This window comes from Enoplosus armatus, chromosome 13 (genome assembly GCF_043641665.1).
Source record: "Enoplosus armatus isolate fEnoArm2 chromosome 13, fEnoArm2.hap1, whole genome shotgun sequence".
NCBI classification, from domain to species: domain Eukaryota; kingdom Metazoa; phylum Chordata; class Actinopteri; order Centrarchiformes; family Enoplosidae; genus Enoplosus; species Enoplosus armatus.
The window spans coordinates 16,691,624-16,709,187 of NC_092192.1; the positions used below are offsets into that span (position 1 = coordinate 16,691,624).

At 40.3% G+C, this 17,564-nt stretch overlaps 2 protein-coding genes across 2 annotated transcripts; both read right to left on the reverse strand.

Annotated features, from left to right (window-relative positions):
* Positions 1-3,221: 3,221 nt before the first annotated feature.
* On the reverse strand, positions 3,222-6,540 carry zc3h12b (zinc finger CCCH-type containing 12B). Its single transcript, XM_070917847.1, has 5 exons — positions 5,909-6,540; positions 5,620-5,759; positions 5,214-5,448; positions 4,760-4,866; positions 3,222-4,648 (listed from the first exon to the last, which is right to left on the reverse strand). The coding sequence occupies exons 1-5, from the start codon at positions 6,538-6,540 to the stop codon at positions 3,222-3,224; spliced, it is 2,541 nt and encodes an 846-aa protein (XP_070773948.1).
* A 7,076-nt stretch (positions 6,541-13,616) lies between these two features.
* Positions 13,617-16,688, reverse strand: LOC139295799 (APC membrane recruitment protein 1-like). Its single transcript, XM_070918058.1, has one exon. The coding sequence runs from the start codon at positions 16,686-16,688 to the stop codon at positions 13,617-13,619; it is 3,072 nt and encodes a 1,023-aa protein (XP_070774159.1).
* Positions 16,689-17,564: the final 876 nt, after the last annotated feature.

The following is a 17,564-nucleotide window of genomic DNA, read 5'->3' on the forward strand; positions in this document are numbered from 1 at the left end:
CTCCCATAAAAAGCCACACAGTAAATTTCATCTTCAACATGCTTTCTAGCATTCACTTCATTTTTTATACAATTATTGAAACCTCATACTCTACAAGATATCACAAAATGAGTCCAATGTTTAACTCACTCCCAGACCTAACCGTCACAGCGATATTCTTATCATTTTATCTGACGGATGTAACATCAGGTAAGTATTCAGTCTGTTGCAGAATTCCTTGTGCAAACATTTAAACTGTGATGGTAAACAATGTTTTCATCTCCAATAGTACATTTCTACAACTTGTCCCTATCGAAGTCACATCACAATCCAGTGAAACGAATTCTCAAAGCTTTCCTTCATTTATATGCACATAAGAAAACAGGTGAAGGCATGGAATTGGACAACTCGTTTAGATGCACTGCAATAGTCTGATTTCTGTAAAACAACAGTTTGTCAGAAAGCAGATTTCTCCACTTCCTCCTCCACATTTTGAACCACCTTTACCATATTTTAAGTGTAACTTATATGGTATCTAAGAAACCTATTAAGAAATAGGACACTGCCATGATGACATTTTTTGACTGGAGCATTTGGACTGACAGTAAAGTGAGAGGATGGGCTCTTTTATGGGCACAAATTTAATCCTGCTAGATTACTGCCACAGCGATGATACCTGGGTAACCCAAGTTTCTCTTAATACCTTAAACTGATAAAAGGAAACTAGGTTTCTCATTTCTCATTCATGCACCAGGACTAACTGACAAAATCTGGAAATCATCAGACAACTCAAGTGCATGTAAAAGTAGTATTTGAAACTAAATGAACCTGCTCCTGAAAACAAACTGCTCCACTGACAACTTGAAGGAGTCCATTAGAGCTACTGTTTGAAACAAAGATACTTTGAATATTTTCACTTTGAAAAGAATCAGCACAACAAATTTGACAAATATATAAATAGGAGTATCCTGGACGTAGCATCCAATAAAATCAGAAAGGTAACTATACAGTACACCATAGGAAATTATCCAAACACAAATGTTAGTTTATACTATAATCCAATCAATTCTGTGAACCAAAATGTAAAGTTATGTGGAATACTGACACTATATAAATTCTATCTTTTTTTGGCATTATTTAGCAGCTTATAAATGACTTTGAAATAATGGCTTTTGAGTGATTATATGTACATAGATATGTGCACATGTATACAAGTCAAATCTTTTTGGCTTGCTTTGTGCACTGTCAAATTCTACCAAAATAGTAGCTTTGTTAAGTGAGGCTGAGAAAATATATCTCTTTAGATACTGAGATAGTGCTTTACATTTGAAAATAGTAGGCTTCAATGACTAAGACTTTCATTGAAACCAATCAGACAATGACTAAAGCGTGAGGTCATTCAGATATAAGGCCATTAAATGTCATAGTTCATGCTGTGAGGTATGTACCTACCTCCCTCTTACTTATCTTCAAAACAAATGCACAAAAAGTCACACGAATTATTTACAGCAGAGGCAGACCTAAGCAAGGTTATTTATAGTTCCACTGCACCAGAAACACTTTAGATGCCTTTCATAACACATTCACAGCGCCTGAACAAGATCTTCATAAAAGCTACATGGTGTAAAAATGTGTACTCTTGTGTCAGATTTAATAAGGCAAACGTGGGAGTTATTACTTCCTATCTTGACTGCGTTGCCATGTAGCTAACCTGGTTGTTGATCCACTTAGTTCAAATTGACTAACACAAGGACAACACTCAGTATTACACTAGCTAGCTACATTAGTTAGGATTAGATGATGGTTGAAGTTCAAATTACGACGGTTATCCAGCTAGCCATCATAATCAAGGAACCCCAAAGTAATTCATATTAATTAAATGAAAACGACGATTATGAAATAAATGGGAATAAAACATATAAATAAATAACCGACAATTGGTAAAATAATTTGAGACAATGTTAAAAACTTGTTTATGAAATATTATTTAATTATAGAAATACCATTATTGAATATTCGTTTTTAGCATTTTACCAGTGACAGTTTTATTTCATAATGACACACTTCACTTCCGACTGTCACTTTTCATAACAGTGGCCCTCTCATTGCAGCCAACCTCAAGCTCACAAGCTACCAAATATAGCCAGTCAGCGCCTGTTACCTAGTGCAACAGCAATGCCAAAGTTATCAAATTGGAGACTGCAGCTAAGTCAGTAAACACAGTACACAGACACAGTAACTAAACTTCTTCAGCTTTTAAGGCTTAGCTCAACAAGACTGCTAACTACCTACCTGACTTGCTAGGCCGGCTTGAGAGCTTACATATTAATCGCCATCATTGTGAAGAGCCAGTGTCAGCAGCATTAGCTAACTCCTGTTGGCTTGAGTGACCACAAAGACAGATTCTCCGTCTTTCCGACCTTTACATAGTTGTGTGACTTTCTCTGAGGAACATCTTTAGATTCAAAACATTGACGAGATAACTCTGAATCAACCAGCTAATGTTAGCTGCTGCCGTTAACACCGTCTTTTCACTTTAATGCTGAGTAATAAACCAAGCTCATAACATCTGCCTAGCTAGTTAGCCGGCAAGGTAGGTGACATGTGCAGCCTTGTTAAGAATATTAAATCAAAAGAGAAAGTTAGTTTCTGTGTCTGTGTACTGTGTTTATTTTATTTACAATTACTTTGACAATTTTACTTGTTTGTTTAATACTGAAGACTTTGGGGCTCCATACATCATTTCACATGTAGTCAATTAAATCAACAGGAACATATTCAGAATTAATCTAAGGGACATTCTTCAGTCCTGCCAAATGTTAGCAGACTATTTTATATGTACTTAACAATGTTGAATAAAGGTTCAGTTAATCATGGATCTGGCACAAAGCTGCTATGCAGCTCCTGCTCAGGCAGTATGAATGTGTTATGAACCAGATTTCTAATAAGGTGTTACCTCACATCAACTGCACCACACTTCATATAATAACTTAGCTTTCATATGTGAAACGTCTTACAATTTGAGATAAACTTATTAGACAAACTTCCTCTATGCTGATTACTTCTATGTCATCTTAGTGATGTAAAATCTGATTGCCAGACTTCCCACCCAAGACATTTTTAAAAAACTCCTGAGGGCAGATGTTGCACATGCAGCAACATTTAACAAGTGCCTATCTTTGCAATCAAAATCCGTATTTCCCTTATCACATCACTTTTGAATGTTAAATAAGATTAACTGCTCAATGGCATGACCTCAGTTTTGTAACAATGACTGCGGCGAGTTGTTGTGGATCTGTCAAATGAGGGTTCTTCTCCATTACTGAGTGGACTACGTAAGCAGGAAAGATATTACAAAGGTTCCGATATGTTTGATACTGGTGGTCTGGGATGACATACCGCTCTTGGTGTTCAACTGCAGACGGCATCTCCCATGGTGAGTTCCAGATTTGTTCCATTTTGTCTGGCATGCTGCGGACCATCACCCGCTCGCAACACGGCATCAGGCTGTTACTCAGTGGATATGAATGATATCCATAGGACTCATTACCACAAGGCAGAGGGTCCCAGCTTGCATGCTGCTCACGGCACAGTGGAGGTCGCCTCTGTCTCATTGGGTTGCTATCATATAGCCTTGAATCCGATATGCTGTCCATACGAGTCATACCAAGAGACCGTGTGGGCTGTGAGGATAAAGGTGGGAGGACATTCTGAGTTAGGGGGTAGTCTCCAGGACAGCTGGACCTGGCTCCCACGGCAACATGCTGGATATGTGGTGCTAGATGAGATCCAGACTGCTTACGGGGGCCCTGCTTGGGTTCCTCTGGTCCATAACTCTGTACCCTAGTCAGTGCTTCATGACGAAACCCATGGGAGAAAGTTTGCATTCTACCCTGTGCAGGAGACTGCTGCTGCCCTTTCATGCTCTCCTCTAGGCTACTGTCCACAGAGCTTGGGTATAGGTCCCCGTAAGAGGAGAACGAGTCACTGTTTGAATGGCTGAGGCAGGATTCAGGGCAGTGGCTGGGGTTTCTCTGATACACACCATGCTCGTGCTCCATGCTACAGAAACTGTCGACGTTATGCATGCTGCTCATGCTCATATTTGAAAAATCACTGTGCAGTGAATAATATCCATGGTCGCTAACTGAGTCATACTTTGGGAACTGTTCACTGTATGTAACAGAGGCGCCATGACTATTGGTAACTAAAATAGGAGGGTACTGTACACTAGACATGTGCTCCAGAGAACTGTGTGCGAACTGCAAAGAACCTGGCACTGGGCTGCTGGCTGATCGTGTGTTCAAGGCCCCAGCTGCGTGGCTCTTGGCAGGCTGCATGGTGGGCACACTGAGGGCAGACACAAGGGAAGGCACTGAATTTGTCTCAGACTTCCTAATAACGGACAGTGCCTCTGGAGGTTCACAGGCCACTGAGCGAATACTGGGGTCTGATTGACGTTTGGGTGCCACACGTTTGGCCTCAGAGTTGCTGTCCCCCTTTACAGTTGCTGGACCAGTACCGCATTTAGCTAAAGCCCCCTCACTCATTGTCTTCACCGCAGACAATTTGGCAAAGGCCCGTAGTTCATCGGCCACTGACCGCTGAGGCTGGTTGACACGCTCAGGATGATAGTACTTGCACTTGTGTCCATATGTGCACTTTTTCCCTTGTTTAAAGAAAGAGTAGATCAAGTCAAGAAAATTAAACACTTAAATCATGCCGATAAAAATGCAACATAATTCATACGTTGCTTTGAAAAGACATTTTGGGAACTTACCATAGGGGCAAGGTTGTTTTTTGTGCTCTGGAACAACAGGACGCTTGCGGAGGAAATTTTCTAAGCTTGGACCATGTCTTCCCAATGGATCATCAGGCGGCATAAACCTATTCAAAGAAGTCATTCAAAATGTTTCATTATTAAATGTCAGCTTTATTGTTTCCAGCATAAAGAATCCCTGCCACAAAATAGAACTGATAACTGGTCTCCTCTTTCTAATTAGCAAAGGTCACAATACAATGACCAAATAGATTATCACAGATAATCTTCAATTGTTTTTCATAAATAATCATTTATACTACGAACACATTTTGACATACAATTGTTCGCATTGTAGCAGGGGAGGTATCTTATTTTTTAACAAATATCATATCTATGGCTATACTCATGGAGTGAAAGAGTCCTAGAATGCATTTTTACATCATTTGGCAGACATGCTTCATGGTTTGCTTACTTGTCATTGACGAATGAGTACATGAGGAGACGCTCTTCTATGAACTTCTTCCACTCTGGCTTCTCATTTTGCAAGTCCCTGTAGTTGTCATTTGACACAATAATTCCATCAGAATCATAAGCCAGCTTCACTATGAAGCGATCATCATAGCACACCACTCTCCTGCCTTGAACTCTCCGAGATGGGGTGAAAACCAGGATCTTTTCTTTTTCCAGCTTGCGTAATATTTCTTGATCTGAAAGAGACGTTTCAATGTTGATTAACATTTCATTAACAGCTCATCATAATTCCATCAAGTGTATTATGCATGGCAATGGTATTCATTAGGGTATATTATGGTATTTACAACTTACCAACTATTAGGTAAAATTTCCAATAGCTACTGCCAAAAAAATTGCTTTATTACCTGTGATGAGGGCGTCAGGCCTCGACTGTTCCTTTCTCCAGGCTGGGACAAACACAGTGATGTCTTTGTGTCCTTTCTCCAAGAACCATTCAACAGCAAGTTGGATACCACGGCAAGAGAACACCTCTTTGTTTCCATGGCTAGAAAACAAAACAGTGTGGTGTAAGGTCTACTTAAACCTCACAAAATGGACATCCATTACAGGCAAATGTTTCAGAATGTAAGTGCATTACGCATGAAGCACAGACCAATATATATAAATATGAGTGCATATTTGTTAGTTTCTTACCTCATTGCCACATTTGAGCCATCAATGACGATGGGCCTGAGGTTATCATAGGTATCCACAGAGTCATCTTCCACTGACACCTCTGGACTAACAGTCTCTTTAACACAGGGGGACCGTGATATTGATGTGGCTGTGCTGCTGCAAGGTTGAATTTCTGGCTCCACTTTGTTTCCAAGCCTTACTAATTCAGCAAGAACGTCGTTAATAAGTGCAGCAGCCCCCAACTTGTTGAGCACCGTCTCCACCTGCTCTCCTGAATAGCCCAACTTCAAAGCAAATTCCATCTTAGTCTGGTACTCCCTGTCACTGGCATACTTGATCCCTTGTCCCGCGCTGGTCTCATCCTCACGAAAATCTTGCACAGTGCTACTCTGGGAAAAACTGGGCCGGTCAAGGCATGGAGAGCGACAGAGCTGTCGGTGGGGTTTTGTGACAGCCAAGGGCTCCCTCTTCTTACACCTACTGTGGGTCACCTGAACCCTCTGGCATTGTTGCTCTTCTGATTCGCTTTCTGAGCTGCTTCCATCCTCTGAATCGTCAGTGGCATGCTGGGCCTCACTTGAGTCAATGTTCTCCTCCCTCCATGGGCGTTTTTCCATTTTGAGCTTCTCCACCATCAACCATACTGTCATCACGTTCGTCTTGACACCTCAGATTTCCACCCCATGCTTCCTCACCTCCACCGCAACCAGGGAATCATACTCAATGCTGGACTGGAAGCGCTACAGGCTCTTTGTGTAGAGCCAAAGTAACACAGTCTCCCCTATGTGGGCAGCAAAATCAAACTATTAAATCCTGAAAGAGAGCAAAAACACAATGAGAAGTTCCAATTAGTAATATGTGTTCAGATTTACTCATCATTTGCTTCAGTTCCCACACATAGACTTTATTTTGTTGTATTATGTTTGTATTTCTGTAGTTATTACATTCAAAAGTCATTTGAAAGTCCAGATAGAAAAGTCTACTAGAATGAAACATTCCAGTGCAACAGTTTGTCAGCTTGTGAATTCAGTCATCTTTAATGCGCATTAGAGTACATCCACATTAAGTTGGTTAAATTTGCAAATGCATCTTTTTCTCTCAGTCTCAGACCTCCATCGAGACTAAAACGGTGTTTTCCTCTCCCCAAAAATGGAGCTTTTCCAAAACTGCCTCCAGAGTGTGTAAATCTTAAAACAGCTCAGTGTTCGAGTGTGTATGGGGTGAACGGAGCTTTTGCAACCACTGCACCACCATGCCGCCCAAACATGTCATGTTTATGGACTACGATTAAATAAGTATTTCAAACTTGTTCAGTTGTCTGACAACATAAACAAAAAAATATGTAACTATACCATGAATTCACACTAAAACAGTTAAAACATTTAGGCGGCTTGATGTAGACGTGTCTTAGAGTCTTCAGCTCTCTCTCCTCCCCACCCTCCATCCCTCTTGTGGTAGACCAATAAACCAACACCTGTTGGAAACACTGCTATCTGGGGCAAGTGACAAAATGAATCAGACAAACAGAACATATTAGTCACCTGCCCAAAAAAACAAGTTACCAAACAACAAACCACAGCAGCGCAGGAAAGGGACTGACTTGAATTTGGACATATGCATGTTCTCTCTGTTTGACTGAAATGTTGGTGTCTAATCAGGTCAAGTCTTTCGTTTCGGTTGAGTTTTTCAGTGCAACTGGTTTGTTAAATAGTCGGCATTGTCTGCCAAAACTGCAGGCTATACTGTCTGTCACTCCATTTCTGATCTAAATGTTACATGTCACACCTACAAACCCACTGATTCTTAAAAATGTACAACCAATTATGTACTTAAAGCTATAAGCTGTAACTAACTGCACATTCAAACTACAGCAAACATATACAGCAGTGTTGCATTTGTGAACTTCTTTGCCCTAGTTGCTGTTGGTATGCAGAGAGAAAGTTACCAACAAACCTGAACTGTGAATATTTTACTAATGTAAGGTGGCAATAGCATCAGCATGTGAATATTACATAAATTCACTTTGGCACTTTTCAATAAACAAATACATGCATACAAAACACAAACTGTGTTACAAAGTCTCCACCTAGCTTCCCTGTCTCTCCGGCTTACTGCTTTTAAAATGAAAACCCCAGTCTTCCTGCACAAAATGTGTTAATGTACTGCAGAACAATCCTCGCCTCTATGCGCCCAAAAGCCTTCCTGGTCTCGCAAGCAACATTTGGGCCAGACACACATGGGGTGAGTGCCTGAGTTAACATAACCTGAGACAAAGTGTGGGCTGAACAGTGTATCCCTGCGCCTCCAGCCCTCTGACAGACAATCTGAATTGAATGGAATTCCTCAAGGAACAAAGCTGTTTTATGGTAACGCAGAGCAGGACCTCAGGGGAGCCTGCAGTAAAAACATGCAACACTGTCAACAGCTCCAAGTGTACATTTTTACATGCAGATAATTGGTAATCAAATAATCTTAACAACTAGACTACACTTTCCCCCAGTCTCGCAGAGAGTAGAATACAGCCAGCTTCGAGCTTCAAGAGGCGCAGCCCATGATGTGGGTTGCTTAGCAACACAGCCTTGTCATCAGCTAACTCCTTTTTACCAGTCACGACTAACACAAACACAGCTCATCATCTCTCTTCAGGCAGTCAGTAAATGCAGAACACTTACAGCTACACTACAACTCTACACTAAAACTCTTGAGGCAGCATATTGTGAAATAAAAAAAGAACATTACTTTGACCTCTATCAGTGCTGACCATTTAAAAATCCAGCTTTGATCCATCTGGATACTAATATGTGTGTATAAAACAAATGATGACCAATGTGTCTATCTCAGATTTCTACTTTCAACGCTGGCTCATGTAATGATATAGCTAATACTATGTTACTAGCAACACCCTCTTCAGATAATACACAAGACCCTGAAGGTTGACAGATATTTTGAGGGTCAATCTATGGCTACAAATGCATACCTTTTAATGTCACTATTTTGTGGAGGCTTACAGCACTAGTGGTGCACACTATCTCACTACTGACCACAACTCGTATGACAAGGATGGAGAACAAACTAAGGTTTGAACATTTTAAACAATTAGCTGAAAAGCAAGGGATGCTGAGGTAACTCACACAGCCCACTGCCGTTTAAGACACTTTTTGACATCAATACATGTTTAAGGGAGCAGAGCTCTTCCAATCCTTTCCCTTCCACCTCCAGATTCACAGGCTTAGACTCAGCGAGGCCTCCAGACTATCTCTGCACATGCACAGGCTCGTGTAATTCTGTTTCATAGCAACAAGTGAAGCACGTCTCTGAAGCCACCTTTTAAATTGCTGACCCTACATCGTAACCAGTATGAAGCAGGGATATACTGCACTATGGTCAGTGTTGGTTGCATGTACCACTTGGCTAGTTAGATATCTTGAAATTAAGAGCAACTAATTTAGAGTTAAATGCAGCCACTACTGTACAAAAATGATCCAGCAATTATTTCATATGAGACAGACCAAAACCAGAATGGCATGTAATTGTTACTGTGATATCTACACCACTCACATTATTTAACATTACACAGAAGAAAGTCATCATTACTAAAGGTGAAAGGTTGATCATTTACCTTTTGCTGTTTTGCTATCTGAACACAAAGTGTGAAAACCCAATCAGCTCTCTGTACTTTCAGCATGCTTAGTCACCATCTTTAAGAAGACCCATCACTTTCGAAACTACAAACAGCTCTTGAACAGTGGCTACTGCAACACCTAGTGTCAGTGTGTTCTGCCATAAGGGTGTGAAGATGATCTGGGCCTAGAAATAACTCTGAGCTGAAAAGCACAAACACGCACAAACACACACAAACATAAGATTGTACATTTTTGGTCATGAATATGCTTCAATATAACCAAGGGAAAGTCACAGTAAACTGTTCTCCAGGTCAAGGAACCAAGAAAAACAATCCTTATGCTCCCAACTCACTTTAGACTCATTAGACCAGTGACATCTCTTCTGCTACAATGGGAAGACTGAATGCTAGCTGATAACCATTACACTAAAGAAGAGACACCAAAATCCTCTACATAACCCTGGTAGATGTCTGTAATGTGTAATTTGTAATAATAATAATAATGAGTAATTTACCTCCGCAGATCATTTAAGTATTTCTGATTCTGCCTCTCTGATTCTTATTCTCCTTGATATTGTGCTAGTATTTTTTAAGCATATGGTATAACTTTCAATAGTTTATGTTGCTGAACACAAACCCCTAAAATATGCCATATCATATATAGCAAATATCATTGTCCCGCACCACAAATACAGAAAAGCTTCATCTATTCCATATATCTCTATGAATTAATGGATACATGAATGAGGAAACAAACAACCTGTTTCATACTTCATGCCTTCCCCTTCTTTCTTCTTTAAAGTGTATTGTATGTCATAAACTCTGCAAAGTTCAAACCAACTTTGCTCTATTGATGTGAGCTTCTACTTGACCAGATTTAAGTTTTTCTTCTCATTAATTTGTTTGGTGATTTTTAAGTTAAATTTTAATTTGTGTCTTTAAACACGTTGGAAACTAGAATAATTTCAAAGTAAAAACTGAGGCAATTATCCCTTTAGCAGGTGGATATTGACAGTAGGCAAAAAGAAAAGTGAAGATTGAACTGTGTTGTCATAATAAGCCAGTTTGGCTTACACTATTACATGAATGTGAAACTAAATTCAAACACGGCAATGATCCTAATGACAGTGGCCACACATGAAGACTCCTGAACTGTTTAATTAACTTGGTTGGTGGACTATGTTATTACATTCATCAGCTAAATAGCTGACACGTCAATACAAAAAACTGAAGTGCTTCATATCATTAGCAACAGCATCATGAGTTAGTAGGGATGAAATGGAAGAAGGCAACACAATATGACAGTTAATGAGATCCAATACTTACAATATACTTTTCCGAATAACGTTATAATATTACTATTGCATACGACGTCATCTTTGTGATTTAATTTGATTAGAGATAACTGGTTTGACACCCTTAGGCCCCGAGTTACGGTTAGCACACGCTAGCAAGCTAGTCTACCATTACTTAGCCAGCTGGAGAGTCATTTTAGCTACATAAACTAACCGGCCTGCTTCGGTTTCTCTTGTCGGTCAATGGCTAGAGAACGATTAGATAACTGTTTAAGCCTGCTAACGTTAACTACCAAGCTTGTCAGGCAAACCCGGTCTCAATTTAGTTAACGGTAACGTTAGCAAAGCTAGGTAGTTAGCTAACACACAGTAATAATAGCCAACTCAGTGGCTCCACAGGCTAACTTAAACGTCAAGTTGCTAACATTAGTTAGCTTTAGCTGCTGAGCGTGTGCTAACATTTTTGCCGGAATACTACAGTAACTTGAAATAAAGTTGACGATCATTTTACATTTCAGACGGAGGTGAAACCATAGCAACACAACATGATTCTCCACATAATCTGCACGTATATCACTGCCATCGTTGACTTCAAACGGTGCTCATCTCACCTTATTGCTGTCATCCTCTTCGCCTGTTACAGTTATGTTTTGCTGCCATTGGCGCTGTCGCAGTTTGGTCAGGGTTGCCAGATAACGCGACGGAAACAAGTAACCTAAGCTGTGAAAAGACACCGGGGTCAGAGCACCGTTCCAAACTTGATTTCTGCCCCCTCGCCACTTAATCAGACATTTCATCGACGCGGGGCTTTATGGTGCTTTCTCGTGGCTTGTAACGATACTTTGAGAACTGTCATTATCCAGTACCTGTGTGAATGCTGCCCTCTTAAAATAAGGGACATTTCCCAGAACACGGAGCCTTGCAAACAAGCAAGGATTGACTTGCTATAGATTCCCATTAGGGTACATAAGATAGGAATAACTATGAATTATTAACTATTATGAATTCAAATTAGTATTGACTCACTGACTACTTTTATTTAAGCCCACAATAGCTAAACCTACTGTTCTGTTGCATTGAGTGACTTGCTCCAAACTCAGAGTAGTCAAGCATTTTTAAAATAACTTATGTACATGAAGCACATGCACACAAAAGACAAATGTCAGTGATTTCTAAATTGTGTGCTGTCATGCAGCTTTGTGTTGACTCCTATTAATTTGCCACGGTTTCCCTGCCTTTGGCCCCCATGTCTCGAGTGAGAGAAAATGAAAAAATGAAAATGTAACAAATGATGTCTTGTCGTGTTTATTTTAGTGTAAGGCAGTGTTCTACTCTGACAAAACAGTAACATATTTTCAAGAGGAGTCCTCTAATGTAACATGGATGTAACTTTGAGACAATACAAATAATCCAAAATTATAAAAGTAAACTCAAAACAAAAAGAATATTGCCAAATTGTAATAACCATTCTGAATACAATGTTACAGTGTACAAATAGCTGAGAATATAATACAAAGTCATTTGTTCAATATCACACTATAAAAAAAAAATCAACATCTGACAGTTTAACCTCTGACTGATCAAACATTAAATGCACAAGAAAATGATACAACCAGTTTATCTTTTGACATATTATTTCAACTCCAAACAAAACCGAACTACTTTTTCATTCCACAAGCTTACAGTAATGCAATAATGGAGTGCATCGTTTCAGTAAGAATGTTGCACTTCACAGGTGGTCAAGCTGTTGGAAAATGGGACCAAAGAAAAACAACAGCCACAGTAAGGCCAAATTGGCGTGTCAGGCCAGAAGGAAACACAGTAAGTATGAGACTATTAGGTACTACTAGCTTTTTTTGATTTTTTACCCCCCTCTACCATTTGTTTTACTCCAGCTGTTTCTAAGATGTTTCTTTAATGTCTTATGTAAAGCACTTTAATACACAGGGTAACTGCATGTGAAATGTGCTATACAAGTAAAATAGCTTTGCCTTGCAAAGCTATCTACAGTGTGTAAATTAAATGGCAGCTGAATTTAAGATGCAAGAATTATCAGTCCATCTGTACATTTCCTATACCTGCTTATCCTGTTCTGGGTTGAGGGGAAGTAGCTGTTAGATATTCTGACATGAAGCCAAATGCAACAACAGCATGATACACTTCAAATATATCCCATGAAGGTATCAAGAGACATGTTGTATATTGTGGAATGAGCTATTCCCCTCTCTGAATTAAGATACTCCTCTTTTGTTGTTTCCTAAACCCAACCTGGCCTGAAATAAGATAAACCAAGAAAACAGCACTAAATTGAAGCATCATGGCTGGAGCAAAGAGAGGCTGTGACAAAGCAGTAAACAAATATCAGCCGGCACTTAAGCATACATGTGTGTTGAATACCCATTAAACAGTTAAACAAAGTGTGGTATTTCTATTGAGACCTGGATACTGAGGCTACATATGTGTATAAACATTCTAGTAAAAAAAACTCCATAGCTCGATGAGATGAATCTGTTTTCAATGAAACAATGACTTGCTTAAAAACTTTCAACGGACTGACATGTGCGTGACCTGTGTGAAGCACGCAACCGTTTCTGTGCAAATGCAGAAAATCCCTTTGACTTCCCAATAAGACAGCGTTGTACTCGACCCAGCATGATGGCACATCTTTTCAAATTTCAATTCCTTTCAAAGAATCAATCAATTGTGCAAGTACAAATTAAGCAACAACTACTCCTTTGGATGTAACATAAAAGCACTCATTGGCACATATTCATGTGATCTTAATGCCAACTGTATGACAGAGAGGCTTTCAATTAAAGGTTGCCTCTGGGAGTTTGTTGCAGGCCACAGAGCACACCACATCTCTGGGTGTTGTTTCATTGAGGACGGCCATTTCATCTTTAGACACACCTGTGTTCAGAGGACTCCCAGTGTGAGAGATTCCTTCCCTGCTGGCCACCGGTCTGCTTTTACCACACTGATTATAGGATTGCAAGTTAGTGGCAGCTTTACAAAAAATATCCTCATTGACATCATCTGATACCTCCTCCATCACTCCAGGATAAACAAAGGTGCTATGAGGTGAACACGAATCTGATTCCAAAGGAAGGTGACACTGCCTATTGTAAAGCTCCATATTCTGTGAATCACAGGAGACTCGTTGAGATTGACTGTTGGATGAACCAGAAAACATTTTGTGTTTTACTTGGGTTTGACTGAGGCTCTGTATTTCTTCCGTGATTTCCCCATCTGCCAGAGGAAGGCTTAAAGCCATTTCTGACCTTGTTTGCCATGATAAGGCCATAATGCTGCTACTGTCTCTAACCTCCGATGCAGACAAGAGTACATTCTTTTTGTAATATCGTGAGGAGTCTCTTTCAGTGTCCTTTTCAGTTTGAGGACAAGAAACGATAGCAGCTCTGTTCTCTCTGTATGTGTCAGGCATATTCAACTCAAGGCTTTCTGTGTCCAGAGACCTACTTCTCCTGTCTAGAGACAATGGATTAGGCATGGACTGACTGACTCTTGTGAGACCTAGGTGTCGTGGGAGACTAGCAATTGCCCATGTATTACTGATCAGGTTCTGTTCATACAGGTCTAACATTTGATAGTCACATTCAGCAAATGCATCTTTTTGTAGGTAGCTTTCTTCAAATTCCTGATAGGGTGATGAAATGTCCTCCTCCAGTTCCATGTGAATATGCTCATCGTATTCACCCTCGTTATGCATATCCACTACATCAAATGTGACTATGGTAGGTAAGGCCTGCATATTTGGAGTGAAGGCAGAGTTTGACTCCAAATCATCCACATGGTTGTGCAAGTTACTCAGCATCTCAGAGTGTTTTGTGTAGTCCACAAGTGCTTGAGAGAAACTCACAGTCTGCCCATCATCCAAATCATTGTTGCAATCTGGAGACTGAGAATTTATATGTTTGTATGGTAGAGCCACAGGCTTGTTTTCCTCAAGATGTTGCTCTTTGGGTTCACAAAATGTTTCAAAATCTGGGTCAGATGTGCTTCCGAATGATATGCTGCTGTGCCTTTTCTCACAATCAGCATTTATGGATTTTGTTCTTTTTTCAGAGGAAGCAGGCATATTTCCCTTTTCATCAAATACATCTGGTTCTATGTCATTCTTGTTGACAGATGCCTGTGGTTTTGAATTCAAATTACAGTTTTTATTCGTCCCAACTTCCTGCCGACCAGCCATATTTTGAGCCAACTCCGAGGATTTACTGCACGTGCTCGGCATCTCTAGAAAATCATGACCTTTATACAGTTCGGCACTTATTTGTAATCGATTCATTTCCGGAACAAAGGCTGTCGCGTCAACTGGCTCACTTAAATATTCACACTGTTTTGAAGGAGGCAATTTTGATTTGTTTTCATAATGTGGACTGATGAGACTCTCATCAGGCGCAAAAAGTTCGTAGAGGGCATCCCCGCTGTAACTGTCCCTGGGTAACCTGTCTGTCCTTAGTCTGTCAGTTTTTTCTTGTCCTTCATCTGGCCCTGGGGTAGTTGAATCATAGTAGCCCTCATCACTAGTTGGAACTGATTCTTGATGCTCACTTTGAGGAGTTAACACATCAGCAATGGAGGAAGTGTCCATGCCACTGGCTTGCTGTGCACTGTTACTGTTCAGTAAGTCCATATTTTGAGAACTTGTTAGGTCAGCAGTCAAATCTGTGTGGTCTTGGTTGCAAGTGTAGCAAATTTCCTCTGATCCATTATTTCCCCAGAAATCATTAAGACACTCCTCATCCAAATCTTCGGGTGAGGCCATTTCTTCACCGCCACCCTGGTAAGTAAGATAACAAGAGGCCCTCTTTCCTCCATTTCTGCTCCTTTCTCCAGAAACCGTGCTCTCTGTGATGCTGTCATCTTCTTGATCTGCAATAATGTCCCCACAGCCGGTGAGTGAGTCAAAACTCTTTAATGACGCAACGTCTTCAAAAATCAGGTTTAGCTGATCGGATGAGCCAGCAGGTGTTTCAGACTTCAATACAGGCTCAGACATCATCTGAAGTTTCGGACAAGGCTCACTGTGTACTCTAGAGCTCTCCTCGTATTCACTGGAAACTACGGCCGCCAAATTCATTTCCTGCACTTCCCTGTCACACATCTGATCAAGCTCACACTTTGGGCTTTCTTGCTCCACGCTCTTCTCTGACGCCATCGCATCAGCGTCAATACATTCAGGACCAATGGAAATGTCACATGTAACATCTGCAAAATCAGGCACATCAGGTTCAGATCCCAGGCACTCTGTGACATACTGGCTGGCGTTGTCCTGGACAACAGGCACCTCTTTCTTGCAGTGACGTGAGGACATTGCAATCATTTCAGTTTTATCCAATCCACCATTCCTATGGTTTCTGTGATGCTTAAAACTGTGAAAAAGACCCCTCAAACCCTTTTTCTGGCGGGTGAGAGTCAGTGATTTCTGGTCAGCAGTGGGGTGACTACATTCATTGTGGCAGCTACTGTGGAGCTCTCCAGCAGAGTCCCTCTGGCTGTGGAACTCAAAATCTCCAGCTGAGGTGTACCCACTTCTCAGATTGTCATCATGACTAACCTTACTTATCCCATCGTGTGTTCTGCTTTTGGTGATTCCTTTCTTAGAAGACCACTTGTTCAGATTTTTACTCCTCCCTCCAAAAAAACTAGGTAAAAGACAGATACTTTTACGGACCCCAAAAAATGTCAGGGCAGTTCTCCTAAATCTCCCAGATTTCTGGGATTTCACCGTAGCATTCATCATATCCGACTGAAGCTCTTCCGTGATGTCATCAGGGCTGCTTTGGGAAAGCTGTTCGGAGACTGAGGCTAAATCCTTGGTGTCACTTGGTAGCTCATCTACCTTGCGAGAAGCCATGGCTACCACGTTTACAAAAGCAGTCCAACTGAAGGCATAGTAGCTGAATTTTCTAAATCAGCTGGTGGGATCACTGCAGTGAATTTGACCTCCATCTGATATGAGCCCTGTATTGAGAAAGTTGAGACCAAAATCAATGATCAATTCAAATTCAACACTGACTACATTGATATATCCATTAGGAGGGTGGAAATTCTAATAAAAATCATTCGTGTCATCTGTATCACTGTGGCCATCAGCATTTCTTTTTAAATATTTTTTTGACATCCACTGGTGTATTATGAGATAACAAGATGGAACAAGACAACATTTTTTTTAAATTACTTTTCACTACTTCATATATTTTAACATATTCTCAGTCAGTGTGGATTTGCATGAGCCGGGCCCTCCCCTAGTCTCCTCTCTATGTCAACTTGATGTTCCAGTGTGTGTGTTATGCTTTGTATGGCCATGTGCGCCTTTCTTCACTTGCAATGATTTCACCTGAAGTGAACACAAGCTCCAACTTTACTGAATGTAGTCCAGTTTTTATGCCTCTGCATGTCTTGTTGTCTTACTCGCTTTCTTATCTCAAAGTTTATTTTACTGTAAATTTTAATGTTTTGTCTTGCCACCTACTGCATGTACACAGGTCTGTCAATGTCTAATATTATTGTGGTGCCACTTTGGCTAGGACTGTGGTTAAAAGGTAAAATAAAAATAAAAATTGTAGCCTTACTGTAAAACTACAGACCAGTGAAATTACTTAATAACTTAAATAACTTAAACTCCTATACATCAATAAAAAGCTAACAGACCTAAACAACAATGTAGTATTTTTGCAAGTATAAATTGCTTTGAGGGAGAATAGAACTAAAGTACACCAATAAATGCAAC